The sequence below is a fragment of the Oryza glaberrima genome, chromosome 4 (assembly GCF_000147395.1).
Source record: "Oryza glaberrima chromosome 4, OglaRS2, whole genome shotgun sequence".
NCBI lineage: Eukaryota > Viridiplantae > Streptophyta > Magnoliopsida > Poales > Poaceae > Oryza > Oryza glaberrima.
Window position 1 is genome coordinate 26382997 of NC_068329.1, and position 27805 is coordinate 26410801.

The 27805-nt window shown below is 45.6% G+C and overlaps 4 protein-coding genes across 6 annotated transcripts; 1 reads left to right on the plus strand and 3 right to left on the minus strand.

Moving 5' to 3' along the window:
• Window positions 1-2101: 2101 nt before the first annotated feature.
• On the plus strand, window positions 2102-5182 carry LOC127770313 (WEB family protein At5g16730, chloroplastic-like). The gene is made up of 3 exons (XM_052295974.1): window positions 2102-2377; window positions 2539-2731; window positions 2832-5182. Exons 1-3 carry the CDS (start codon window positions 2358-2360, stop codon window positions 4902-4904), a joined length of 2286 nt encoding a protein of 761 aa, XP_052151934.1. The 5' UTR covers window positions 2102-2357; the 3' UTR covers window positions 4905-5182.
• A 1236-nt stretch (window positions 5183-6418) lies between these two features.
• Window positions 6419-9752, minus strand: LOC127770314 (phosphoenolpyruvate carboxykinase (ATP)-like). 3 transcript variants are annotated; one of them, XM_052295975.1, is made up of 11 exons: window positions 9568-9752; window positions 9133-9181; window positions 8705-8824; window positions 8525-8619; window positions 8142-8347; window positions 7861-8049; window positions 7580-7783; window positions 7175-7328; window positions 7037-7100; window positions 6873-6947; window positions 6419-6783 (listed from the first exon to the last, which is right to left on the minus strand). In XM_052295975.1, exons 1-11 carry the CDS (start codon window positions 9637-9639, stop codon window positions 6704-6706), a joined length of 1308 nt encoding a protein of 435 aa, XP_052151935.1. In that variant the 5' UTR covers window positions 9640-9752; the 3' UTR covers window positions 6419-6703. The 3 variants fall into 3 exon arrangements, with proteins under 3 accessions (XP_052151935.1, XP_052151937.1, XP_052151936.1); XM_052295977.1 differs by lacking the exon at window positions 7580-7783; XM_052295976.1 differs by lacking the exon at window positions 9568-9752 and having other exon boundaries at window positions 8705-9015; window positions 9133-9178.
• Window positions 9753-12287: 2535 nt separating this feature from the next.
• LOC127772344 (uncharacterized membrane protein At4g09580-like) lies at window positions 12288-14876 on the minus strand. Its single transcript, XM_052298374.1, has 4 exons — window positions 14548-14876; window positions 13214-13484; window positions 12928-13098; window positions 12288-12840 (listed from the first exon to the last, which is right to left on the minus strand). Exons 1-4 carry the CDS (start codon window positions 14706-14708, stop codon window positions 12679-12681), a joined length of 765 nt encoding a protein of 254 aa, XP_052154334.1. The 5' UTR covers window positions 14709-14876; the 3' UTR covers window positions 12288-12678.
• Window positions 14877-18512: 3636 nt separating this feature from the next.
• On the minus strand, window positions 18513-25213 carry LOC127771393 (protein TORMOZ EMBRYO DEFECTIVE). Its single transcript, XM_052297296.1, has 14 exons — window positions 24772-25213; window positions 23925-24107; window positions 23573-23722; window positions 22860-23062; window positions 22487-22772; window positions 22272-22406; window positions 22042-22160; window positions 21264-21420; window positions 20921-21167; window positions 20759-20835; window positions 20169-20288; window positions 19739-19869; window positions 19491-19665; window positions 18513-19403 (listed from the first exon to the last, which is right to left on the minus strand). The coding sequence occupies exons 1-14, from the start codon at window positions 25117-25119 to the stop codon at window positions 19059-19061; spliced, it is 2676 nt and encodes an 891-aa protein (XP_052153256.1). The 5' UTR covers window positions 25120-25213; the 3' UTR covers window positions 18513-19058.
• Between the last annotated feature and the right edge of the window lie 2592 nt (window positions 25214-27805).

Here is a 27805-nt window from a genome sequence, read left to right on the forward strand (position 1 = left end):
GCAAAGAAGATGGCCTGGCTAGTAGTTAAGACAATGGCGGGGCTTACGAACGATGGGAGTAGCATGGAACGAGGAAATTCATAGTATCGATAACAAAATCTGAAAGGATAAAAACTGAGTGACAATTCCTAAAAAGCATGCAAACTGGATGGTAAATAGTGAAATTTATCTATTATAAGTGTATATTTACTAAAGCGGACCCATACATCTACTATGTTTTTCATCCATACATGTAGTCAGTTTATATTCAAAAAATAGAGGTACAAACCTCTCCAATATTAATTTGAGAAGTAAAACATTTCAATCAGTTAAACTGATTAGAACAAAAGTATTAATAATATAAAGAAGTGCTCACACGACGAGTGAGCGTGGATAATGTAAAGAGATGCTCATCAGTCTTTATAGGTCCTTATAGGGATAGGAACGTGCGTTCATAGATATAAGTGTGAAAATTTATGGTCAGGATTAAGTCACTGGCATAAAATACTAATTTCTAGCAATACTAATTTCTTTGCTTTCTTAAAATACTAATTTCTTTGTTCCACAAAGATTTTATTTTTAGCAATTATTAGAATAATTGGCAGTGGAGTGAAATGACTATGATGCCCATTATTGATCCTCTTTGTTATATTTTATAGGCTTCAATAAATGTGCATGTCATAATCTAATTACAATATTATGTATTTGTCGAATTAATTTCGAAGCTAGAAATAAATTTGAGACGAATGCCCACTTGTTTATTGTATATCAAAATAGATTAGTATGTACTTCATCTTTCCCAAAATATAATGCATTTTAGATGGATAGATACATTTTAGTACTACAAATGTAGACATACAACTTGTTCAGATTCGTATTAATATGATGCATCCTATCCATTCAAAATCTATTATATTTTAGGATGAAGGAAGTACAGTATATCACTTCATAAACATGCAAGTTCTACAACCAATTAGAGTTTTAATTCTTTTATAGCTTTGAATTTGCATTTTTTTTCTTTGGAATAATCATCGGAGGAGAGAGGTTCCCCACCTAAATGTTCCATTGCACTTAATAAAAACAAGGTCTCAGATTACAGGGAGCGGGCATTGCCGGAGGCAAGCCATTACAAATGTTGAAGTAAGTTAGGAGTCGAGAAGATAGCATACCAAGTTTGAGACACTACTTTAGACGTTCTGCCCAAAGTGCTGATTCGTCTTGAATTTACATGTTTGTAAAGTGATATATTATATATTATATATTAATATATCTTGTCTTTTTTATTTTTTTATAACTATTTAATTAGTAATATGTAATAAATAAGTGAACAGGAGTACAGGACCCTCTCCAAGGTTGCCTGACATGCCTTCTCTTTTTGACCGCTACGCCAGCATCTTCGAGCCACGCTCCGAGGCACCGTGGCCAAACTCCAAAGCGAATTTGCCGCGACTACAGTGCTCCATCCTGTTGTCCCTGCCATCTCAGGAATCGCCATCGTGCCAGTGCGATTAGATTATTTCGTGCAGGATTAAACAAATGGAAGTACTAATCATACATGTCGGCTGGGCGCCACGAGCCCGCGAGTTTCCTTGAAACCTGACGAAGACGACGCACCGACATGTCCTCCCAACTCTTGAAGCGTATCAAGAATGTGGCCATCGAACGGTTGTAGTAACCGGCACATCAGCCGTTCAATTTTTCCTATATCCACAGTGTCTCCCAAATTCTACCGATGAAAAGACGAGCAGCGGTTGAAGCGTCACGTCTGGCAAAATGAGTACTGAAAATGAAAAGTCTCCAAGCAATAGAGACCGGGGAGGGGAGAGAAACAAAGGAATAAAAGCTACAGCAATTTCGCCTGCTTTATCTCATCCAAGAAAAATATTTTTGCTGCTTTGCTGAATTGCTTGCTAGGATATGTATAACAAACGAGGTGGTTAGCGAAAGGGATACCACAGCCGCAAACTCTCCGGTAAAGCAGCCGCTGTGATGATGACAGAATGACAACTTATTACTAATAAGCTCTTAATCCTGAAGATTAACGCATTCCAGCTCATCCGTCTCCTGACCTTTGCTTGTCTGTCCCTTCGCTTCAACTTCTCTCTCTCGCTCCGAATAAAAACAGCAGAGGAAAACGTGAGCAGAAACCGCAGAGATATTTGATCAAAAGCTGCGTTTTTTTCCCTTCTTTTTTTGGCAGCAAGTTAATTCCACCCTCCACTCCTCCATGTTCTTCTACTAGTGGCACAGCAGAGCGGCCACAACCGCTCACCTCACCACTCCTTCCTCCAATTTCGCATTCAAGGCGACTCCTTTGGTTAGAGTAGTAGAGGTGCACGAACCAAGAACCAGAAGCAGAAGCGGAAGCAGAGGCAGCAATGCAGGGCTCCAAGACCAAGTAAGCATTGGCTAACCCTCCTGCGCACTCTGCTGCGAGTTCTTGATCGGTGCAGCAAGCTTCTCCGGCTTGCTGGATCTTGCTTTGGTGTGGGCAAGATAGATCTGGCCTTGTGGTTCTTTGATCTGATGGCGGCGGTTCGGTTTTTCTTGGCGCTGCAGATCTGGCCATGCCGAGGCGAAGAGCAACGGCAAGGCGGAGGCGAAGGGCACGCCGCCGACGCCCAAGAGCGCCAAGATTGCGAGGAAGCCGGCCGTGCCCAAGGCGCCGCCGCGCCCCTCCGCCGACAAGTCCCAGTCCCCCGGCTCGGCCGACCGCAAGAAGAGCGCCTCCCGGATCACCACCCCTCCAGAGGTATGCCAATTCATGCTCCTCCTCCTCTCGCCGGTGATGCTGAACTGAAAACTGCTTGCTTTTTGGCTGGAATCTGAGTGTTTTTTTTAATGGTTTGTAGAAGCAAGGGAAGGCGACGAAGCCCGCTCAGGAGTCGGTGGCCGCGAAGCCGTCGCCTCAAGAGCCGGTGGCCGTGAAGCCGTCGTCCCAGGAGCAGGAGCAGCAGGCGCTGCTGGCTGCAGTTCAGGAGGAGCTCGTGAAGACCAAGGAGGAGTTGGTGGAGAAGGAGAAGGAGAGGGGGAAAGTCCTGGATGAACTGGAGCGTGCCAAGAGGGCTGCTGATGAGGCCAATGCGAAGCTCCAGGAGGCGCTCGCTGCGCAGAGCAAGGCGGCGGAGTCGGCGGCGGAGGAGTCCGGCGATGCCGAAGCGGAGCAGGCGAGCGCGAGCATGGAGGATGAGCTGCGGACGAAGCTGGCGAGCATGCAGAGCCAACAGGAGGCTGACATGGCCGCACTGCGTTCGACGGTGGAGCAGCTTGAGCAGGCCAGGTATGAGCTAGCGGATGCAATCGATGCCAAGAACGCGGCGCTTACCCAGGCAGATGATGCCATGAGGGCTTCAGATGAGAATGCCGAGAAGATCAAGCTCCTCAATGCGGAGGTGGCGCATCTCAAAGGGCTGCTTGATTCCGAGGTAGGGAGCTCGTCGAAAGGTGCTGTGGAGCACATTAGGAAGCTTGAAGAAGAGAACTCTGGATTGAAGCTTGAGCTTGAGAAAGCAAATGTCGCTGAGCAGAGGGCAGTTGAATTGGAAGGTGTGGTTGAACAGCTTGAAGTTGAAATCGCTGATGTTAAGAAGGCGCGCGCGAGGTCAGAGGAGTTACTTGGCAAATGGAAGACAAAAGCACTGGAATTGGAGGTCAGGTTGGAGGAAGCTGATCAGTCTAACATTCTCAAGGGCGAGTCCTTAGAATCAGCAATGAAAGAATTGGATGCAAAAATGACTCTGCTCCAAGAAAAAGAATCTGAAATCGAAGCACTTCAGGATAAGGTCAGGTCTTTGGAGGATGAAGTAGCCAAGCAGAAAGAAGATTTTCATACTGCTGATAAGGAAGCTGATGAATTAAGGTTGGAGATAGAAGACCTTAGGTTGAAGCTCGAAGCGGCGGAAGAAGACCTTAACAATGACAAGATTGCCAGTTCAGAAATGGAAACCCTGATTGAACAGAAGAACATGCTAGCCAAGGAACTTGAAGCTAGCAAAGCTGAAGTTGAGAAGATTAAGAAGGCCATGGAGGGTCAAGCCTCTGCTTTGCATGAAATGTCAGCTCAACTGAGAGTGGCGCAGGAGAAGTACCTAGATAAACAAGAGGAGATTGACCGTGCTCGTGCACAGGTAGAGGAGCTCAATGTAAGTCTGCAGAATACAAAGGAGAGCTATGAGGTAATGCTTGACGAAGCAAACTATGAAAAAGTTTGTCTCAAGAAGTCAGTTGAGAGAATGGAAGCAGAAACCAAGAGTGCGTCTGAGGAATGGCAGTCCAAAGAGCTAAGTTTTGTTAACTCAATTAAAAAATCAGAAGAAGAAATCATCAACGCCAGAGCTCAGATGGACAAGACCTTGGAGGCTGTAAAAGGCAAAGAAAGTGAAAATGCTGAGTTACAGGAGAAGTTGAAGCATCTTGAAGCTCAGCTAATGGAAGCTAACAAAACATGCGAGGAAGCCAAGGCCGAGACCTTCCAGTGGAAGGAAAAGCTACTAGACAAAGAAAATGAGTTGCAGAACATAAAACAAGAGAACGATGATTTGCAAGCAAAGGAACTTATTGCTTCTGAGAAGATAAAGGAGCTCTCCGTGCTTGCAAATGCAAAAGATGGAGCTACAAATGGTAGTCACAAGGAAGAAAGTAATGTCAAGGGGGACAGCGAGGATGATGAACCGGTAATGGTAGTTGCAAAGATGTGGGAGAACAGCAAGGTTACTGATGATGCCTCATCTAAGGAGAAGGGAAACGATGGTGAATCAGAAGTTGATTTAGAGTCCAACACGGGAGATTCCATTGTTGATGGCAATGGTTTGCACTCCACGACGGCGAGCAATGGCAACGCATCACCGCCCAAGCAGCAGCTGCAAAAGAAGAAGCCCTTGCTGAAGAAATTTGGTGGTCTGCTGAAGAAGAAAACCCAACCTTAGCATAAATTCTGATGACATTTCTTTGTTTTGTGCTATATGGCATCTCTTTCTTTGACTGGTCATCTAGCTTCTGGGTATTGCCTCTTCATGGTAAAAAAAAATGTTGGGTGTTTTAAGAGAATACAAATGGTCGATTGTATTTACAACCGTTTGTTTATTCCTTGTGCATGTTTGATCGTCATTCATATTCTAGTTATTGTATTTATTGTTATTGATGTATAATATGCCTTGATAATGTTGCTGTAAAAGGAGCAGAAATTTTCAATTTGATTGGTACAGATTCATTTGAGAACATATATAGTTTAAGTGCACTATTCATCTCAAGCATAAAGTTTCATGGTGCTCCATGTTCTTGAGCTGGCCTTACAGGGTGATAATGGTAATGGCTTATGCATTATTGGACAAAAAGCCTATCATGCATGTGACAGCAAGCATGTTTTTGATCAGATTGTTTGCTCATCAATAATGGATTTGCTCCAGCTACTATTCAGATTCAACATTTCCACTAACCACATGAACTTAACAGTCAATACAATAATCTGCATTGTCTATGCCTAATTCGTTCATGTGACTCGCAAGGATGGGCACGGAAAGGCAGCAGCCGGTTATGCAGGTACAGGCCCTATGGTGAGAATGGTGATCTTTCAATGAGACCATAAATTCATCGCAATTTATTGGCTGCAGATCAGTGGCAGCTAACTTACCAGTACTGTGCTGCCTGTTCCTGAAGGGTGAACGTTCTAACAGAGAGCTTCCTATTGTGTTCCAAGTCAATATAAGCCTATCAGATTACCAGTACTGCTACTTAGCAATGTGTTTTGATCTCGACCGTTGCAACAAGGACCTGAAATGACAGTAATACTACGTGACAGTAAATGAGTCTTATCTGCAGTTCCAAAAAACCAGGTCCACATGAGCATCTTTTCTGCTCATCACTTGGATAGACGATAGTTCCATGTCGACCGCCAAATCGGTTTGGTTTGTTTCCAATACACGCCAAATATGTGAATTCAGATGATACTACTACTACTACTCAATATGATGCGGAAGTGATGCAAGCTTTGTACCTGGAGAGACGTCCAGCGCTTCTCTTGTTGATGGAACTGGAGATAAAGGAGAAGCGTAGGCCACCATGGTCAAGGGGACCACCGGACCAGTTCCTCCTCAGTGAAACCATGTGAAGATCTGACATCTCTGCATGAACAAAACGGCCGGGTTCAATATCCCTACATTACATGGGCATGCCCCAGATGGGCACGGCCTTTGTGTCCTGAGACATTGGCACGTTACGCTGCGTACCTTTGTGATCCCAGTAGTCCACAAAGCTGTGCCAGAAGGAATAGTGTCCTGGGAACAGTAAAATTGCAACATGAAGAAAAAGAGCAGCTTGCAAATTCCTTAGCATACAGATGTGCCAATGTTGTACATCAAATATTTTACTGCTGGGATAATGGATTTGGGTGGGAAGCGGCTTTCCACATAAAGGGTCAAAGGGACGATTTGGAGCTCAGAAATACACAGAAAGCTTCTGCAGTCCTGCTGGTACTAAATTCTTGCCTGTGCACAAAAGCTAGCATGCCTGTGCACAACATTGGAATTCGTTTACAACAGGCACAGTTTTAATTAACCATGCCAAAACCAAGAGAAAGAAAAAAAATCATAACGTATTAGTAACGTATTTTGTGGTTGAGACTTGAGAGATGAGGGAGAAAGGGGTGACAATCCCAGATCAAGTTAAAAATGTAGACAGTAAACCTATCCAGTGTGGTAAATGTACACTAAAGCATTGATAATGATTCTCAGAAAGAGAACTCCTTAGGTAAATATTTGCCGAATTTTCTGGATAAAAAGCTCTTGTACTTTCCCTTCAATTCCCCCACTGCAGTAAAAGCCATGCATTCTTCCATCAAAAAAGGGTCACACTATATGGTTGATGTTAACTGCATTCTAGTTTCATGAATTATTTACCTCTAATATCTTCAGATTTGCGGTCTGGCAGATTGTTCGATAATAACACCTCTATTAGCCTCACGAACTCCTTGCCTGTATTTGACAATGTTTGAAAGCTAAAAGCCCTTCACTAAAGTAAAGCAAACAGAATTATATACATGAAAAGCCAGAAATTTTATTACCATCTATGTACTTTCCAGAGCTCTTGGCATTTATCAGATAAGTAGGTGTATTATCTTCTTTCAGCTGGAAAGGTAGAACATTGGTCTTTTGGCATATATACCAGAATGCTAAGAGTGGTAATCATGAAGGGAACTTACATGAGAAAATAAGGAATTTGCTAGGGCAATGGGGTCAAGAGGGGAGGGGTCCTTGCTGTAAGCTGGGATAAATTTACCATCACAATATCCTGCTAAGAAATGGTAAGCAGCCTGGCCTGGAGAAAGCTTTGATAATGCTGGTAGGGCATCAGTACTGAACGTAAAAGGAAACCAAACACATTGTTAGCAAACTCAGTTTTAGAAAAACTGTAGATAACGCAACAAACAGCAGTACATATATGTTGTCCCATTCCTTCTAGCTACAATTTATGTGGATCTTAAACATGCAGAAAAATGAAGCACTTCTTGTTACTTTTGCAAACTATCTTGTCACAATATTCTGTAAATGAGAGGCAAAACAGCAAATGATGTTGTGCACCCTTTGAAGCACAGGTTCTTCATTACCTATCCGATGATACAATAATAACTTGAGTTGGTCTGGTAAACAAATTTGGTTCCCTAGCCTTTGTGGCGAATAGCACATTAGATCCTTTAAGGGAGACAACTACACCACTGTCAGTGGACACGAGAACGTCCTGAAGTTTTAAGGATTTTATGACATCCACTGGAGCAAACAACAATACAGCAGAACCACCAAAAGACAGGAGCCTATGGAAGACAAATATGATAATTATGAAAGAGGGAAAATATACTTATGGAGAGAGATAGAAAAGAGCACATCCTACCACCCAGGAAATGGTAGTCCTCCCCTTGCTGATAATACAGGGGCAGTCAAAGCACTAAGAGCACCTTTGAGCATAGCGGAATCAGCAAATGCTTTACCACATAGGATAAGTGACGAGCGTTCTATGTCTGCTGCTGCAAATCCATTGGCGTATTGTGATCCAGAACCAAGAGAATTCCTGACATTAGCACTGTCCAAAAACATGCATCAAGAAATATTAGTTTTTGGCGCTATCATCAGCTAAAGGTTTGGTGGCTTTTGCTGATGCAAAGAAAAGATTACCTTATCGAGCTGGCAACATATATAGTCAATGGGCATGTGTCATGGGAAATAGAACGATCTGGTGTTTTCCAAAGGATATTGGAGAGCAACAGAACAGCAGAGGGGTTATCGCTAATAACACGGACCTTTGCATCACACTCCACAGAGGAACCAACAGCACCGTCTTGGACATACAGACTTGAGATCGATGAAAGATGAAAGGTCACCTATAGAAAGATAACAGCCCATCAAAACATAAGGAGGCCAGCTAAATTGAGGCACTGTAGCTCAACTGATAAGAGGAACCTTAAATACTGTTTGCAATAGGTGGCAAACTAATCCAGATCAATTTACAATTCTGAGATAACATCGCATGAATAATTGAATAAAAAATACAAATGTACCAGTTTAAGAAGCTTTGCGAATTGAGCTCTTGAAACATCAGGAATCCCGCTAATGACATTTCCTCTAACATGAAGTGGAATGCCAGACAGGCACTCTCCATGCCCAGAAGAAGGTAACAAGTTCTACATTAGCATCAATCATATCAATTGTATGTACGCATAATACATATACTCACATACCTGTGTAAGCAGCACCACCTTTCTGAAGTTCCGATTTCTCCAGGTTATAGAAGACCTTATCTTTTACAACAACACCTCTTCCAGCAATAGCCCAATTAAGACCATATGAAACTTCTTGGTCTTCTCTGTGCAACAAATAGTACATTAAAGTAGTTCAAATATTTTGTTTGTATTGACTGGTGCAATTCGAATGAACCGAACATCTAACTTGGTAGACGAAACACCAAACAATGTAATCAAGTCGTCAGGTCATCATGTAATTGGCTGTGTATATCCCCTTGTGGATATAGAGGCCAGATTCTATCCACCATCTAAAAAAGTCATCATGTGATCTTGCACAGTAGAACATTGTGTTTTGTGTAAAAAATAAAAAATCAGAGTTTACAAGCATATATAGGATGAAAAGTGTATGGTATGGCCACGCTTACCTCGACAGGGCAGTAATCTCTCATTGCTTCGATGGTAAGCGCACTGGAACTGCACCATTTCAGAAGCCAAAATTTACCGTCAGACTCCCCAATATACACTAGCATTTCAAAATCAGAGCTACTGAACAATCGCAATATTTTCGCATCACAGAACTAAAAAACCTTGCGTCTCGCACAGAATCCCATCAAAATTCTCTCCGGGCGAATCCCACCAAATTCAACAGAAATCGACACATTCAACCAGCCCTTCGATCACCCAACGACGCATCGCACGAGCATAAACCACGAAGCCAACTCCTCCAAATCAGCTATCGAACTAGAGCTCCTTCTCCAACTCACGGTTCAGAATCGAGGCACTCCGAAACCCTCGCCGAATAAACCGGGGGATTCGTAAAACGCACACGCCGGCGGAGTAGTACGGAAGCTAACCCTCACCTGCCGGAGGCTCGCCGCCGACGCGGACGCCGCGCCCGCGGCCACGGCGGCGCGGCGGAGAGGGCCCAGCATGTGGTCCGCGGTCCGGTCCGGCGGCTTCGTTGTCGCCCAGGCGCCGCCTGCTCCTCCCACGAGCTCACGGCGGAGGCGGCGGTGTGGTGTGGTGGCGGCTGGCGGCTGCGTCGGCGTTGGCTCCGCATCGGCCCAGTCAAATCTAGCCCATTTAGTGGCTAAACCGGATGGGCCCAGATATTTGTAGTGGGCTGCCTACACTATTGTTCGGCCTCTTCTCAGAAAAATGTTGTTGGGCCGTAATACATATACTGGGATAGTTTTGGCCCATTATGTTAAGCCATCTAGAACAAATTGATGAATAGTCCAATGGACCTTGTTTTTCTCTGAAACGAAAAGGAAAGTCCATTTGGCCATTTTTCATCACTTTGAACAACTAACGGCTGCGTTTTCCTTTCAAATTTGAAGCTTGAACAATCACCAGTTCTGTCCAACAAAATGATATCTTGTTGGAAAAAGTACACCGAAGGTCCCTCAACTTGTCATCGAGTTACAAAATCGTCCTCAACCGCAAAACCAGATATATAACATCCTTCAACTTACAAAACCGTTTAGTTTAGATTTTTAGGTGATTTTGACCTCGATTTTATCCAACGTGACGGCTGAGTCAGGGTGGGACCCACGTAGGCCCCACATGTCAGGGTGTCCATGTCACCCCTCTCTCTCCCTTCCTCCTCTCTCTCTCTCACCTCTCTGCGCAGGCTGGTCAGCGGGTGGAGAGGAGGGCGTCGGCGCCGGCGATGGGCGACAAGGCGGCGACGACATCGTCCGCGGCCGGCCGCGGCGGCGGCGCCGCCTGCTCCAGGACGGGGCGTAGGAGGTCGATGAAGACGACCCGAGGAGGCGGGTGAGCACGCAGCGACCGACCGAGGGGAGCGGAGCAGCAGCGGCGGGCGAGCGAGCGAGCGGCGGAGCGGAGCGGCGTCGGCAGCGAGCGTGCAGCGGAGCGGAGCGGCGGCAAGCGAGCGGCCGGTGGAGTGTAGTGGAGAGGCGGCGGCATCCGCAGCTCGGCGAAGTACCATGGCGGCGTCAAGAACACTAGGCAGCACGGCGCAATGTGAGAGCGAGCCAGCGAGGTGATGGGGTTCAGCGACATGCCCTTGGAGGTGAGCAGTATATGGATGAGCACTAGCCGCGTGGCCTCGGCGGCGACGGCGGCGAGCTGCAGCATGACGCCGAACGCGTCGAACCGCGCCTCGCCGTAGGCGGCGATGGTGACGCCCGCGGAGATGCCGAGCATGTTGAGCATGGAGGCGCGGCGGAAGGAGTCGGTGCGGAAGGCGGGCGGGCGGCGGCGGCAGGCGAGCGCGCGGCCAGCGGAGCGGAGCGGCGGTGATGATGATCCCTACCGCCGCCGCCCCCCTGCCGCCCTTCTTCTTCTCCACCGCCTCCGCCTGCAGGATGAAAAATAACTAAAATGTTCCATAAACAATGAGCCAATTAAGGATGAGTAAGGACTGACTGGATATAGTTCAGTACATCTGCTTCCTGCAAGGGATTAGCAAGATGAGTAAAGAAGTTTTTCCATCAAAAAAGGACTGAAAGAACTAGTCCTTGATTGTGGGACAAATGAACAATACAGCATGCCGTTGAAGCTTATTAGAAGAGTTTATCAACCAGTGAATATAGAGGTTATGGGAATTTGGATACAAGCTTATATCATTAATGGTGACCTCGTTCGCGGACCTCCAGACCTCCAGAAGCTGCCGCCGGACGTCGCCCGTGACGTGGACGCTGTTGTCGGCACGGCCGAGGGGTTCCACGCGAACGCCGCGCGGGCCAGGGGCCTCCTGGAGCGGTGCGGCGCCGCGGCCTCCGAGCAGGTCGTGGTGGCCGTGCTGGCCCGCCTCCGCCTGCAGCACAAGCTGGTGGTGGCGGTCCGACGACGTCCCAGCCGCCGCTTGACCACCGGCGCCGCACCGCGCACGACTCCGACGGCGCCATGCAGCTCCTCTTGCACATGGGCTTTGCTAGCTATAGATAGCTCCGTCCCCTTGACTCTCTGTGCGATACAGATACTGCAAGCTAGCGAAGCAAACCGTGGCCGCGGCTTAGGAAAATATCGCAATTCACGGAGCGGCCGCCGCCCCCGCTCCGCTCTCTCCACCACGGCAATGGTGCCACACGGCACGCGGAGGAGGAGGCCGAGGGAAGGCAGACGACCGTCGCGGTCGTCCCCCGCCAGCCGCCGGCCACGGCGGGCCTCCTAACCTCCCCGCTACATCGACGAAGGTGTCGCCATCCACGACGCCCAGGGAAAAATGAGAGAGGAAGGGAGTGAAGAGGAAAAGAGAGAGTGTGTGCTGATGTGGCATCCTGACATATGGAGCCCACGTGAGTCCCATGCTGACTCAGCCGCCACGTAGGATAAAACCGGAATCAAAACCACCGAAGGACCTATTGTGACCGGTTTTGATTAGTTAAGGGACCCCCGATATCTGGTTTTGTGGTTAAGGTACAATTTTGTAACTCGATGACAAGTTGAGGGACCTTCGGTGTACTTTTTCCTATCTTGTTTAAAAAGGGTATCGTGGTCGCAAAGTGTGGCACAAAAGAACATGACCACAAACCAAAACGCAGAAATTGGCACACGATCATACGCATCGCAAGCAGAGCAAGGAGGAGACCGGCACCAGCACAGAGACAGGTTGTGATTGAACCACTGAATATGGATTGAATGAATCTGATCAATATATACAGGGATCAGATCAGTTTGCTTGTCCCATCTAAACAACACTACTTGGCTTAATGCTTACACATCAAAGCAGCTTTGCCTGATGGGCATTGTGCCTCCCCAGACTCCATAATTTGGGTGGCTAAACACTTCACTTCGTAAATGTTTCGATGGCAACCCAAGCAGGCTTCCAGTAATGGAGAGGGGTCAGGGAAGCACTTGGGGTTGGAGGTCCTGTCATGCTGTGTAGTCTTTGCAAACCATGGTGTTGTCAGGCCTTTGATGCTCCTACTACTTCTGAAGCAACCCTGCATGCTGGAGCTTCATATGTACAGGTGAGGGCATGCGGATCGGCGCTTCGGTGATCATGACGCAGTAACTGCAATTTCCGTTGTTTTTTCTTGCGCTTCGTCCTTGCCCAACAATGTTGGTGTGACCGAAACAATCCCGATCAAGAACAGCAGCGCTATCGATTGGGTGTCATACAGGTCACTCAATGATGTTAACTCTCCTAGAGCAATCCCAGCCTGGATATAAGAAGAAACAATGAACAGGGTTACACAAAGTAGGTATCGTGCAAACCAGAATGAAAAAAAAAAATGTTAGGAACTTACCCTGACAGTAACATAGGAAGCTGGGATGAGACCGATGAGAGTTGCCAGTAAGAATATATGGTAGGGCACATCTACTATGGGTGAAGCTAAGTTAATGAAGGTGTTTGGCAATGTTGGGGTGACCCTGAGAAAAAGCATGTAATTCAACAGCTTTTCTCTTCTTTTGGCAACCTGGAAAGAAAGAAAAGTTGCACCTTTTCAGTAATGAACGGATGCCCCTGAGGATCTTGAATCGGATATTCAACACAATAAGCAGAGCAACTAGAATATTTGAGTTGATGCCAACCTGCTTCTGGAAGAACATGAGCTTATCTGGCCACAGTGAGAACACCAATGGCTTTCCAATCAGCTTCGACAGGAAAAAGCACGAAGAAGCACCAGCAGAGGCTGCAAATACCACGAGGGCCACACCCCGGAGTTGCCCAAACAGAGAACCGGCAAGCAATGACATGAATATTGTTCCTGGGATCATGAAGGTCTGCATGAAGATGTACACAGAACAGTAACCCACCAACACTTGTATGGTGTAATCACTGGTATAGTTCTCAAGATGTCCACTGCAAAGAAAACATTTTGTAGTTAGAAACAGAAACCAAGGACCATATACACTGTTAACAGTAGCAATTGGACTATTCCTATGCACATAACCGAACTTCATTTATAGCTTAAAATTAAATAACTAATGATAGCAACTGGGCCACAACGCAATCCACATGACATAACAGTAGCGAACCGATAGCTCATATCACACGTATAGAGCAGATCAATATATGTATTATTGTTCAGTTTAGGAGCATGGAACATGCATAGACTCAGTCCAGAGTACAAATTATTAGTAGCTGGCGAGAAAGCGACAAGGTAATTAGAGAAAGATTGAGGGATTTCTTACTCAACAATATTCAAATGGGTTAAAATTACTTCCATTGAGTTAATCATGGAGCTACGACGTTTGGTATTATTGCCTAAATCACGCAAATATTCCAGGTCTTAACACACGTTACTAATTGCAGAGTTCCTATATTCACAGATTTTAAGGGCAGTTTGAAATGGCCAAAAAAGAAAAAGGAAATAACAGGTTAGGCTCCCAGATTTATGAAATCCGCAGCTTGCAAATTACTTTCACCAGATCCAGGATCTACCTCTTGCATAGAAACAAAAGAAAATCCCCAGAGACGAACGCTAAGATACTTCCGAAATCACGAGATAAACTCTACTAATTCCCTCTAATTTCCCCCCAGTCAACTGTTCCATTCCCATAAACGCTGATCTACAAAAGGTGGGCAATTTTAACCTTCAAATCGCACCAAAAAACGAAAAAAATTGGATTCTTGCAAAGCTTAGAATGGCATAAGAACTGCATCTGTCATCTATGCATTACCCTCCGGTTGAACCATCAAAACAAACGCGCATTAAGACAGAAATCGTGTCTTCGTAACTCAACGAAGGCGACAATCTACTTGCAGGAATTAATTGATCAATAAACATAAAATTCACGACACAAAACAAAGAAAGAAATTTTGAATATACAATAGCGCCCCCAAAATGGAGCTTTTGTGAACGAAATTGACCGTACGCCAACTGAAACAAGAAACGAGGTTGGGGGGGGCAGCGAATGATTACGTGAGGATTTGGAGCTCCTCGAGGTTGCGCGGCAACTTGAGGAAGCTGTAGTCGGAGTCCGGCATGGAGAGGTAGACTCCGACGAGCCCGGTGGCGAAGGCGGCGGCGACCCCGGCGCCGAGCGCCGCCTCCCACACCGGGAACCTCTCCTCCCTCCCCATCTCCTCCCGCCTCCTTCCCCCCTTGCAAAAAATCCGGGGTCCAAGCGAGGAGGAGGAGGAGAGGAAGAAGAAGAAGAAGAGAGAGAGATGGAGTTTGAGAAGAGGAAGATGAGAGCTTTCTTTGGCTCCCTCTCTTCTCTTCTCTTCCCTCTTTCCCTTTCTTCCTCGGTTGCTTTTCTTGGTGAGTTTATATGGGAGGGGAGAGAGAGGTTCGAATATTCTCTCTCCCTTTTTTTGATTATATTTTGCCTTTTCCTTGTGTAAATGTTGTTGTTTCGTTGTTTCTTGGCGTTGGTGCAAAGATAAACATGCTTTTGGTCAGGATTTGTTTGGTCTGTAGGATTTTGCGAAATTTTCAAATCAAGACAAATTTTATGTAACCTTCGGACATTCAGCATACTCTCTACATTCTATAAAAAATTAAATCCTGATGATGAATCTGGACATACACTTATTCTCAGGATTTAATTTTTTTTATGGGGCGGGAGAGAATACATGTTACACTCCGCCCTTTTTCACGTTAGTTAGTTCAATATCATTTTAGCCTCCTCTTGTCGTTTATCTTTTAGCTTATAATGGATTGTTAAAATTTAAATTTAAACTTAAATTGTTAAAAAGTTGAATTTTAAAGTTTTATTGTAGTTTATTTTTAACACTAGCTTTTTAATCGTTACGGACTTCTATAAAAAAATTCTAACCATAAATTGTTTTTTATGGCTTATTAACTGTAGGCCAAATGTTAAATGTGTGTGTGTGTGGGGGGGGGGGGGGGGGGTCAGATGACAATTTTTTGGAGAGTTTCTTTTAATAGTCCCCCTACAACAAAGTGACATGCACAAAACACTGGATGATTTGAGTGATAACAATAGAAACTTAAACTAGATCAAATAGTTGATGTGACATTTAATCTAAAAATTGAAAACAGCAAACACGTTGGTCAGTTTGCTTTCTTTTTCAGCCAAGGAAAAAAAAAATAGGTGTGCTTTTATTTTAATCGTGTTCATTCGTTTTTCCGTCTCTGGCGTCTGGGCTGGCTGAGGCTGACGCGTACTTTGGGAGCAATGAGAGTGTCTTAACTTTGTGATTAGTGCGTTGATTGGGACAAGTGGTCGGCCACATCGCCATTGTTAACCCTGCACGGCAGTATGGCTTTGGTCACATTTTTGCTGTCCACCGGCAGCAGCAGCATCAGCAAAGACAGCGAGAGTTTTCTCCATCCTCATCCAATAAAGATCGATTTTTAGATGAAATGAACAGAAAAAAAATCACATCTTTAAATTCATCCTGTTGATGGAGGCGACCACATTATCCTGCGAATATTTGAGGTTTGAAAATTTGCTTAAACAGTTGAACGGTTAGTTGATTCTCTCCCCCAAAGACCACATCACATGGAACTAAATGATGGATTGGTCGGTCTTAAGGACTTAACCCCCTGCTGTTTTTTTGTTTATTTCGTCAGATCGGTCAGGGTTAACTCCTGCTAATCTTGTTTATTTCGTTGGATTCGCCTATCCATGTGTTAGTTTACAGGTACCCACCACCACTCTCCACGCACTCGGCTCGGCTAACCGCTAACTGCCACTGGCACCTTCTGCTGAACGGCAAGACGAGAGAGAGACAGAGAATTCCACTCTGCATGTGCTGCAAGATCACAGTAGATCAGAGGCTCAGAAAAGATAATGCCCAAGTGTTGAAACAGTTGCAGATTTCACGGGAGAGGAGCAGTTGTGTACTTCGCCATGCTGAGCACTGATCTGAACAGAATCAAATTGAGGGGGTAGGTTGTCCATTTTTGTGATATGAAACAAGCTTTACTGTTTAGCTCTGATTAGCCACAACAAGAAAATGTGAGTGTGACATACAGCCACCAATCTGTAGAAGACTCTTTGCTGCAAACCATTCAAAATGCAGTAACTTTGGTCTCTCTTTCTTTCTTTTTTTTAAGATAATGAAATTGTTTTACATATCTGACCTCTACCATAAGGCACATAACCCAGTAATAACTTCGGCCTCTGCTGATCAACTTGCAGTAGTTATTTGCTGAAGATTCAGCATTCGACCTCTTGGTGATGTTGCATTATCCTACAGTTATGTGGTAAGTAAGCTACACATCAGTTTAATGCTGCATCAAAAGCTGATTCAGGGACAGTTCAACTCATGTGTGCCTTGCTGTTTAATTACTGAACACTGAACACTCCCAATTGTGATGCACATGCACAACTCTGTCTGGTCAAAATCACCGGTGGTCAGACCAAAAACAAGATTAGTTTACAGGTCAGCTTGTTTGATTGGTTCTGGAGATTAGATTACCACGGTGTGGACGAGCTTAATCATCGGGGGATGCTGTCAAAGTTGAGCCGACACCTCTGTTTTCTGAAGGGTGGCAGCTGGCATCTGCTCTCCCCAAATGCAGAAACGTGAAATCCGTTTGTTTAGCTGATAGCTACATCAAGGGGTCGGCATGGAATAGAAAAGAAAAGAAAAAACGTCTGTTTCATCTAGAAAGAAGACGAAAACTGGTACTATGGTTTTAATTAGCTTTAAATGAATGTACTGAGAATTGCCATGTGAAACTGAAAACTGCTACTACTACGGTTTTAAATGAACACCGAGTTTTGGTATAACTTAATAATCTTTCTTGTGATACGAAATTTGTATTCTAGTATCAACATCAATGTGCCCATTTGATTATAGAAGAGTAGTTAGTACTCATCCAATGCAGTTTCTTAGGTAAGGTGGTGATGATCCATGCTTGCTTGCTCACATGTACTGCTGCAGCTGCTGCTGAGATTATACAATGGCACATTATTATACCAGCCGTTGGACACAGACAGAGACATGGAATTTTGTAGTACTTGTCAGAACCGATTCCTCTCCTTTGTGTGCGACTGTGTGGAGAGTGGAGTGTACCAGGCCTAGATCTCAACAGTAAGCATTTTTTTTTTTGGCATGCCCTGATGTAGTTCTCACATGGTGTTTAGGACCAGGCTTTGTAGCTTGCAACCCCTGTGATTACTAGCTGCCAAGTTAAAGTTCCAAGTTTGCAAATTGCCTTATACAAAGTGACAAGGGGCAGCTTTCAAAGCTCAGACTTGAGACTTGATGGTCCAATGGGCACATGATCTTTGTTGCTTCATGGAGCAGGGTGTTTTTGCATGGCATACAAATTTACTCTCCTTTTCTCTTTGCAATTTTGTGTACGTTTTACCAGAACAAGACAGGCAAAAATATAAATTTGAGATATTTGCAGGATGCGTCCTGGCTGCGTTGCGACTTCTGAAGAGATTTGGCGTTGGCATCCTGAGTGGAATATCTTGAGGTGAAGTAGGTGACCCTAGATTGTTGTTGGCTGATCCTGAGTAGCATTCCACTACCAGATTCCAGGGATCATGGATTGCTGGCTGGTACTGGTATCCAAACATTATATATCCCTTCCGATGCTGATGTGCTTAAAAGTCATCTTTTTCTTAGAAACCCTGCATATTCGCACAGAATTTTCACAACAAAACAACAGCAGACACTTGTGCGGGTAAGCAACACAATAGCTGCTGTGTAACAAGAAGCCAGAAGCCAACGTTACTATACCATGAAAACCGAATGAGTAATAGCGTAGCAAATACACTATGGTCCCATTGTTTCGCCTATCTTGGAATAAGCAAAACGGCATATTTACAAACGAAAAGTAGCTTGTGAATAAAACGTTTATATACGTGATTTTAGCGACCTAAAAGCAAAACTGAAAATAAACTTCGATGAAAAAACATCAAAATCACCTTCAAATTTAAGGTTGAAAATTCAAATTTGGGCTGATAAGGATAAGCGAAAAGATGAGTTCCTATCAGTTCCATAAATTACTGAACCATATCAGTGAACTCCTTGTGTGGAACACTATTGTAAAGAAATGAAACGAGAAACACAAGAGCACCTCAAAAGCTGCAACATTCCACCGAACCATAAAAAATTTCTGCCAGATGACAAGGACGGGAATTATGAAGAGAGCCGACATCCAGATCGCAGATCCAACAATTACAAGTGGAGCAAGCAACTTTATTTGCTGCTGGGTACCGCTTCCGTGCCACTGCCATACACACACATGGAAATTAATCAAGGCAAACTAACCCAAGTACCCAACGCAGAAGATAGCAACAACTATCAAGGACGGTAAAACTTTCTGAAGCACTTAGAAATTTAGAACTGAAAGACACCAGATCTTTCTAACTCAAGCAAAGAGTGCATTCTGTACAGTGGGTCAAAAGGTAAAACATGTGATTCATGCTGCAACATACCAGATAAAACAGCAGCTACAAAATTGGTGGTGCGAATAACATATAACTGCGGTTTGTCAACTATTTAAGCCTCAATAGGAACATCCTTACTGCCCCCCGTGGACGCAATCTTCACCTTCTTACCGCCTTTTTTGCTTGATTTGCTTGATTTTCTTTTCTTTATCGACTTTTGCAAGTTCTCTTCTGCTACCAATGCATCAGGCTTCGCCTGTGCAATTTCACAATTCTCTACTGATGAGCCATTTGCGTCATCTCTGGTTGTGCCCTCATCTATGTCCGGATCTACAACAGACATCCGGGTCAAGGTGTAGTCCAATAAAAATGTGCTTCGTACTAGTCTATCAACTCTGCTGAAATGCCTCTGTGAATATGGAATAAGTCCCTCAAGGAGCTCACTGATGCCCTTTATCTGCAGAAACAAATGGTGTCATAAAAAGAGTAAAAGTTTGTTATATGAGGCTCTTGGACATAACTCAGAAAGGGGGAAAGGAAGTACCTCCAGGATATCAGTGGGAGGCAAGCTCCTCAATACCCGAAAAAGCACAAACTGTGCAACATGACAAAGCTTAGGTTTTGTGTTCCATTCCCGGATATACTCAAGAAGTACGCGAAGCCCTTCCTTTGGAAGACCAATAAGGGCTTTTTCTATTGGGTCCTCCAGATCAGACTCCCTGCACACTCATGTGATATATCAATTTGTAATCAAAGAAAAACTAGTGAGCTTCAATAAAGGATTATGAGTACCTGCAAAGCTGTGTGAATAACTCAAGAAGCCTGTGGGGTCTTCTAAGCTCAAATGCAAGTTGTATTGCTTTTGCATAGTCATAATCTGATACTGCATTTTCTAATTCCTGACCTCTCAACAGTTCCTCCTCCTGCAACAATGGTGAATGTAATGAGTATTGCAAGTATGGAAATTAAATAAAAATATTTCTATATAGATTCCAAGAGCCACCTTTGTAAAAGAAACAAGTGTAGCTGATCTGGAAATACAAGGGAAAAGTCTAAACCCACAAAGATTGGTGGGCAGAAAAAAAAAAGATATTAATTACTAGATTGACATCAGTCATCAGACCATGTGTTCAACACAGTAACAGACACAAGTACATCTCTTATGTCTTTACAAGAACTCAAGAAGCACTGCACTGAAAGTATAATAGAACACATCACTTACCTTTTTACGAAAATCTTCCTGTTTATCTTCCATGGTACAGTCATGCCAAAGGTTAAGAACAGCATCAGTTCCGCCAGTAGCAAGCATTTCAGTTTTCTTGCCAACAGCCAGTGCCCAAACCTGTTGAATGACTGAATCAATTGCCAAGTCCATCTTAAACATGTACCAGAAAAGATCTCTTCCACATTGCCTATTAAATATTAATGATCTCGATATTGCAAAGTTTTTGTCAGGTACTGAAATACATACTGAACAATTTCATAAACTACATGTTCTTCCCAAAGAGGAATTTTAGAGCAAAAGAGGTCCCAATTTATCAGAAAAGGCAAGTTCATGGCATAGCCAAAGTGAATGTAGATTGTCAGAAAGCCATAAGCCATGAACAACAATGGCAACAGTTTTCTGCTTGACTGAGCACAAATAGGTTCGTTCCTAATTCTATAAATATTGGTAAAAACTTCAATAGATAGTGTTATAATTCTCAACTCAATGAAGAGATTGCACTATTGACATACTGGAATTGTGATAATAATAGGTTGATATACTGCTAGGGTTTTCAATGAAAAACAGAGCAGATGAGACTATCATACCTTCCCATCATGCTTATCGTAAGTAGCAATGCATTCATTTGTTTTGATGGTCCATAGCTTAACAAGGCCATCGCTTCCTACGACAAGGAACATCGCAAGAATAGTGTCAATAAAGTTTCTCCCTTGAAAAGTACCTTAAGAATTTGTCCTGTTTCTTCTTACCACAAGAAACAAATTGGGTCCCATGTGAAAGGAATGAGGCTCGTAAAACACTAGATGTATGGCCCTCAAATGTCTTCAAGCATGAACCATCAGCAACAGCCCATATTTTGACTGTTCTGTCACCAGATGATGTAATGACACACTGCTCCACAGGAGAAAACTCGACTGACCAAATGCCCCTTTTATGCCCTTTAAGGACAACAGAGGACACTAAGTTTGGAAGTTTCCATATGCATGCAGTACGGTCCTGCAGAAGCAAGGTAATGAGATCTAATGACAAGTTCGATGATTTAAGCCAAATAAAAAGCCGATGACCATTAAGTATAACATACTGCAATCTAACCTCAGAACCACTGCAAACAAGACCGTCATTAGGCGAGACAGATAGAGAATTAATATCTTTGTCATGTGCAGCTACAACAGCTTTTGCTTTGAGAGGAACTTCACTGCCAACATCATCAAGTGTATCATCCCAGCTCCATATCTTGATGGTCCGATCACTAATAACAAGAAAACCTCAATTTTAGAACAATGTCAACAGTAAAACACTGGAAAGAATTACATGAGAAATGGTACTATTATTCTCAAAACTAATACTCAGGAGTCCATGAATAGTTCTGCTACAAAGGCAAAGTTGGATATCCTCATAACACTCGCCACTCATGCTCATGCACAGGGAGAATCAAACCAAAACATGGCATCTGAATTAATGTGTTCTTTGCACGACTCTAGAGGAAGATTTGCAACGCACACGAAACGAGAAAGCTCATTAGCACATAATGAATTAAGTATTAACTATTATAAACTTGAAAAATAGATTTATTTGATTTTTTTAAAACAACTTCCATATAGAATTTTCTTTTGCAAAATAATCACCATTTAACAGTTTGAAAAGCGTGCTAACGGAAAATGAGGAAGTTGAAGTTTGGAGTTGAAGAAAAGAACTAAGCCTAGTCTCACAAGAGTTGTCAGTAGCTAATAAACATGATGCATCAGAGAAACATGAATAATCGGAGGAAATGAATATAACGATTGGTCAATAGATAAACAGAATTACATAGCATACAAAAATCAGAGGAACTGATTATCTAAAGTGGAACAGAAATAACTTGAAAACTAACCTGCTTCCACTAACAAAAAAATTCTTAGATTTCTTTGAGAATGCAACGGAACCAATAGCTCCCAGATGACCTTTACCAATACCAATGCAGCTTCTCCTTTCCATATCCCAGAGTCTCACCTGCGAAATGCAAAAGTCAAATGCAACACGAGAAAAGACTGCAAAAACAAAACAAAAAAAAAGAAAAGGAAAATATGTCAGTTTCAGTCAGAATAGGCCACTACAACTTACAGTGCTATCTTTGCTCCCAGTCACAACAAGTGTCTTCCCAGAAGAAGAAATACAAGTGTCGATGCAAACAACAATTTCAGTGTGGCCAGACAGCACATAAGAACATGACATCGATGCAACGTCATAAACACGGACCTACATACGGAGGAAATAGTGTGAGAAAGCTAAAATACATATGTCCACAAGAACTGTACTAAGATTTAGGGGCAACTCACCTGCTCCAAGTTAGTAGCTACAGCAAGATATTGTTCATCCTCCCCAACAAACTTCAAATCAAGAATCTCATCATTATAACCTACTAGGCGTTTATATAAGTTCAGCTGGAAGTCCCCTCCGTCAGTTCTCGTGGGACAGTAGAACAAAAACTGCTGATCGGCAGTGGCACATAGCAGTCCTTGATCATCTGACAACATAACAGCAGAAGTAAAACCCCTTCTAGACTCCTCATTCTCTGTGTTAACGGTTACATCGGATGATTGCTGCTCATATATACACTGAGCGCTGTGGAATGACCAAGAAGCAATCAATTTCATGCAGTCCAGAGCTAAGCAAAATAGCACTGAACTGAAAATGCAACGACTGACGTACCTTTCCAAGCACCAGATGCGAACTACTCCACGTTCACCAACCGTAAGAAAATAACCATCTGTTTTGCGTTTTATATTTGCCGGTTCACCCAAACAAGACAATAAATTACTTCTTGGTCCAATGAAGGAAACATCTTCTATCATTTCAAATGCTGGTATTGTCTTCTTTGAGTTGTACTTACGAACATCCCACACATTCACAATCTGCAGATGTTCCATATATACTCAAAATTGCATGCAGCTCCAGAGAGAGAGAGAAACACACACACACACACACACACACACACAGAGGACATAGTAGAGTATATAATCAAGAATGCTGAAAGTCTAGCCAACAGGACTCATCTAGAAAAACGAACAGGACAATGATATACTAGCCTATTTGTTCTTTATTAAAACTTGGCAATACGAACAGCTAAAATCTACCATGGTGTTATAGAGCCTAGGAATTTATTAGTAGAGTAACTTGCATTCGGTTGGGTAGTTTTATGTACATGGATGCACTCAAAGAGCACAAAAAAAACCTTGTAATTTATGATTGTTCCAATCAACGCCAACTGATTTTAGAACTCCGGTAGCAAATAAAAATATGAACATGCAACACTGAAACAGAGGCATCACAGGCAACATCTATAGTATTGCTGGAACATGACAGGCATTGCCACATAACGCTTTTTTTTATTAATTAGAAGAGATTCAGTATCTCAATCTTACCTTATCCCGCCCAGCACTAAGCAATGTTTGTCCATCTTCAGATAAGGCTAATGATGTCACAGCTGAAAAATGCTCTTTCAGCACAGCGACACACTTTTTGCTTTCAAGGTTCCAAACTCTCACAGTGGCATCTTCACTTCCAGAAAATAGCTAGAGAACAAAGAAACAAGGGTAATTTTTATAGTACCAAGAGTAGAAGAATACAATGAAGAGGTGAATACTGAATAAACAACACTGGAGTAAATATATCATTAAAACCAAGTACATCTGATTATGGAAATCAAGCGGCTTAGCCTAACAAGCTCAAAGAGCATTTTCATTGATGACATTCACATATCGTACTTCTACTTACCAGAAGGCGCTTTGGATCTTTGTGGAACATAACAGTCGTCACAACACCTGCGTGGCCTCTAAAGAAATGTGTGCAAAACCCACCATCAACATCCCAAACGCACACCTTTTTGTCTGCTCCAGCAGTTGCAAGCAACCCACCAGAAGCATGGCAGGCCATGGCCCTAATAGGACCATCGTGCCCCTGTAAGTCATAAAAGAAATACATAAGCTTATCACACATGTTATACCGGGAAAAGCTTGCCAATGTGCCATAATAAATTAATAATTTACTGAAGTGAACTACTTTGAGTGGCGAAAGAAGTTAAAAGTTATCAGGGAAGCCCCACTTCTGATGAACTTATGATTGCAAAAATCAGTTGATGAACAGATTTTTTTCTCATTTAATTGAATCTACATGGAGACAGTAAATTTGGCTGACCACTATAACATGTCGTTTTAGTCATTAATATGTGTAACATTACACTCACTAACGGATTGAGGCACATCATTCGGATCGACTCGGTAAGAGGAGAGGGTGGGGGGAAAGGTATTACAGTCCCACCACTACATAAGTTCCACATTCATAAAAACAAAGCAATGCACAATATAATCCAAAAATAGAGGTTTGTGAGGTTTATCTAGTGTGCTTATTTGTATTGTATCATAAAAACGCACAATATGAACAGTTCACAGCACAGAGTGTTAAGCCAACAATATACTTTCAGGGACGCAAATATGACTCCAATGAAATTGCTAAAAGTAAGGCGAATTCACCATATCCCTTGCACATCATTCAAATTGGAGACAGTACATGAAATCGCCGCATAAGTGCACAACACATCGAGTTCTCACAGAAGAGATGTTACCTTCCAGCTGCGTGTGCAAGTGCGGGACGCGAGGTCCCAGACTCGAATAAGCCTACTGTGCCCCGCGGTGAAGAGGAGGCGGGAGTCGGGGGACAGCGCGAGCGCCGTGACGGCCTCGTTTTCGCCCTCGATCGGCTCCCCGATGGCGGACGCGTCGGCGGCGGACACCAGGCGCACCTCCCCGCCGCAGGCGCACGCGAGGAACGCCTCGGCCTCGGCCTCGCCTCCTTCGACTTCGCCTTCGCCGCCTCCGGGAGAGCTCCCGACGGCGAACGGCCCGCCCGTGTAGAACTGCTGCAGCGAGCGGTCGCAGCGGTAGTTCTTCTTGAGGCCCTGCGACGAAGCCATCGCGAGGCGGCGGGAGGGAACGACGGCGGCGGAGGCTAGGGTTTTGCTGCGGCGGCGGCGGCGGCGCGAGACAGGGGATGGGTTTAAGCTAAGTGGCGGGTGTAAATGGGAAAGGGTGTCCCCGACATGTGGGCCCTATCTTGTAGGCTGACATGTGGATCCACTAATTGGGCCATTCATCCTATGTGACTAACGTGAGGCCCATATTAGCTGGACCTATACGGGTTCAACTATGTGCAGCCCAATAACGGGATTGGTACTTATGTGTGGCCCATATATGTTGGGCCGAAACGGGACTTCGATTTCATGAGGCCCGACAACTGGATCGGCCCCAACAGAAGCCCATAGATGCAAGGAAAAAGTACACCGAAGGTCCCTCAACTTGTCATCGAGTTACGAAAGGGGGCTGCTATGCAACGGAATCTCGTTTTTGAACGGGATGATACCGGTTAGGTATCAGGTTCTGATACCTCATATGTTTCTACCATGTATCAGGTGATACTTGCGAGGTATTAGATGATATCTCGATTCTTACCACGTAGAGGGTGATATTTGTGAGGTATCAGGTCCTGATACCTAACCGGTATCAGGTGATACCTATCAGATATCATGCGATTCTACCTGATATTTGTGAGGTATCAGATAGTACCTATCAGGTTTCATGCGATTTTTACCACGTAGAGGGTGATACTTGCTAGGTATCAGGTCCTGATACCTAACCGGTATCAGGTGATACCTATCAGGTATCATGCGATTCTACCATGCATCAGGTGATACTTGTCAGGTATCAGATGATACCTATTAGATATCATGCGATTCTTACCACGTAGAAGGTGATGATACTTACGAGGTATCAGACGATACCTACTAGATATCAGGAGCCGGGCACTAAAGCGTCATTGCTGATGGTCCCACCGTCCACGTCCTACGCCGAAGCTCGTCGCCGGCGGCCACATCCTCCACCGTCCGCGCCACGTCAGAGCTCGCCGCCGGCGGCTGCGTCCTCCGTCATCCACGCCCCATGCCGGAGCTCGTCGCCGACGGCCGCATCCTCCACTGTCGATGCCACGTCGGAGCTCGTCGCTGGCGGCCGTGTCCTTCGTCATCCACATCCCACGACGAAGCTCTTCACCGATGGGCATGTCCTTCGTCATCCACGTCCCACTCCGGAGCTCGTCGTCGACAACCGCATCCTCCACCGTCCACGCCACGTCGGAGCTTGTCGCCGGCGGCCGCTTCCTCCGCCGCCTCGACGTGCTTGCCAAGTACGTGCTCGTCGTGCTCCATGCCGACGACGCGGCGAGGGCAGCACCTTCGCGCTCTACTTCCTCATCTGCCGCTGCGTCCGCGCTGGGCTCCTCCTCCCATGCGCCGGCGCCGGTGCTGCCGGCAAGGAGCTTGCGGTCGCGCGCGGAGTAGTGTGTTGACGGTGCGAGCATGGGCGCCATAACGCCGCCGCCCATGTCAGCTATGCGTGCATGCTGGAGCGGCACCGTGTCCTGCACAGGATGCTGCTGCTTCTCGGGACGTGTATGGTCTGGTATCGTTCCTCTTTGAATAAGCAAAGGTCCCGTTCGGACGGGATTCCGGTATGTAGCATTCCCGGTTACGAAATCATCCCCAACCGCAAAACGAGATACCGGACGTCCCTCAACTAATTAAAACCGGTCACAGTAGATCCTTCGGTGGTTTTGACCCCGGTTTTACCCTACGTGGCGGCTGAGTCAGCGTGGGACCCACGTGAACCCCACGTGTCAGGCTGAGTCATCTATCTCTCCCTCTCTTCTCTTCTGTGCAGGCCGATCGGTCTTCCACGGTTCCTCCTCTCTCTCTCTCTCTCTGTGTGCAGGGCGGTCGCTGGGCAGGGCGAGGCGGGAGAGGAGGACGGCGCACGGCGGTCGGCGGTGGCGACAGCGGCAGCCCGGCGGAGCTCCACGGCGTGGGCGTGCAGCGGCCGTGCGCGGGCGTCGACGGGGAGGCGCGGGCGCCTCGGGTGGCGGGAAGGCGCGGGCGTCAACGAGGCGAAGCGGGAGAGGAGGAGGACGGCGCCGCGACGGCGGCCGGCGGTCAACCGAGCTTGAGCCAGTTCATGGTGGCAGTGGCGGTGGCAGGCGAGCGCGGTGGCGGCGGGCGAGCGCGGCGACGACTGCTGTTGGCGCCCCGTCTCAGCCCAACTCCGGCGGCAGGGCAAGCGGCTAAGTACGGCGGCAGTCCGAGCGGCAGCAGGGCCGGGGCGAGCGGCGGCTGGGATAGGGACGACGGGAGGGACCCCGAGTCGTCGTCGTGGCGTCGTGCTCCGTGTCGCCGACTGCCACCCGTTGCGCCAGCCCTCCTCTCAGCCGCGCTCCTCCCTCGCCGGCCACCGGCCGCCGCCCGTCGCACCAGCCTCCTCTCCACTGTGCTCCCCCTACCGGCAGCCGGCCGCCAAAGGCTGCCCGTTGCGCTGGCCTCCTATCCGCGTGCTCCCACCGCCATCGCGTCGGCCTCCTCTCCGCCGTCCACGACGACGGGGGATCCTCCTGCCGCCGACACGACCTCGGCGCCACGTCTCCACCGCCTGCCATGCGGGCTCTTTGCGTTCTCCGTCGTGTTGGAGTTGAGCGTAGGCTTGATGTCCTCCAGGGCCTTGCTGACCTCCGACGACCACGACGTCGGCGCGAGGTCGTGGCCGTCGAGCTGCGGGAGC

What these genes read in the sequence shown, in the direction of transcription:
- LOC127772344 (XM_052298374.1), bottom strand. Translation starts at nt 14,708, where the DNA reads ATGGGGAGGGAGGAGAGGTTCCCGGTGTGGGAGGCGGCGCTCGGCGCC. An exon ending in GAGGAGCTCCAAATCCTCAC is followed by an intron (nt 13,485 to 14,547) that starts GTAATCATTCGC and finishes TTTTCTTTGCAG; the next exon opens with TGGACATCTTGAGAACTATA. An exon ending in TCATGTTCTTCCAGAAGCAG is followed by an intron (nt 13,099 to 13,213) that starts GTTGGCATCAAC and finishes CTTTCTTTCCAG; the next exon opens with GTTGCCAAAAGAAGAGAAAA.
- LOC127770313 (XM_052295974.1), top strand. Translation starts at nt 2,358, where the DNA reads ATGCAGGGCTCCAAGACCAA. An exon ending in ATGCAGGGCTCCAAGACCAA is followed by an intron (nt 2,378 to 2,538) that starts GTAAGCATTGGC and finishes TTGGCGCTGCAG; the next exon opens with ATCTGGCCATGCCGAGGCGA. An exon ending in GGATCACCACCCCTCCAGAG is followed by an intron (nt 2,732 to 2,831) that starts GTATGCCAATTC and finishes AATGGTTTGTAG; the next exon opens with AAGCAAGGGAAGGCGACGAA.
- LOC127770314 (XM_052295975.1), bottom strand. Translation starts at nt 9,639, where the DNA reads ATGCTGGGCCCTCTCCGCCGCGCCGCCGTGGCCGCGGGCGCGGCGTCC. An exon ending in GGACTACCATTTCCTGGGTG is followed by an intron (nt 7,784 to 7,860) that starts GTAGGATGTGCT and finishes TGTCTTCCATAG; the next exon opens with GCTCCTGTCTTTTGGTGGTT. An exon ending in ATTATTGTATCATCGGATAG is followed by an intron (nt 7,329 to 7,579) that starts GTAATGAAGAAC and finishes TTTTACGTTCAG; the next exon opens with TACTGATGCCCTACCAGCAT.
- LOC127771393 (XM_052297296.1), bottom strand. Translation starts at nt 25,119, where the DNA reads ATGGCTTCGTCGCAGGGCCTCAAGAAGAACTACCGCTGCGACCGCTCG. An exon ending in TTGTTTGCAGTGGTTCTGAG is followed by an intron (nt 21,168 to 21,263) that starts GTTAGATTGCAG and finishes TTGCTTCTGCAG; the next exon opens with GACCGTACTGCATGCATATG. An exon ending in AGGAAGATTTTCGTAAAAAG is followed by an intron (nt 19,870 to 20,168) that starts GTAAGTGATGTG and finishes CCATTGTTGCAG; the next exon opens with GAGGAGGAACTGTTGAGAGG.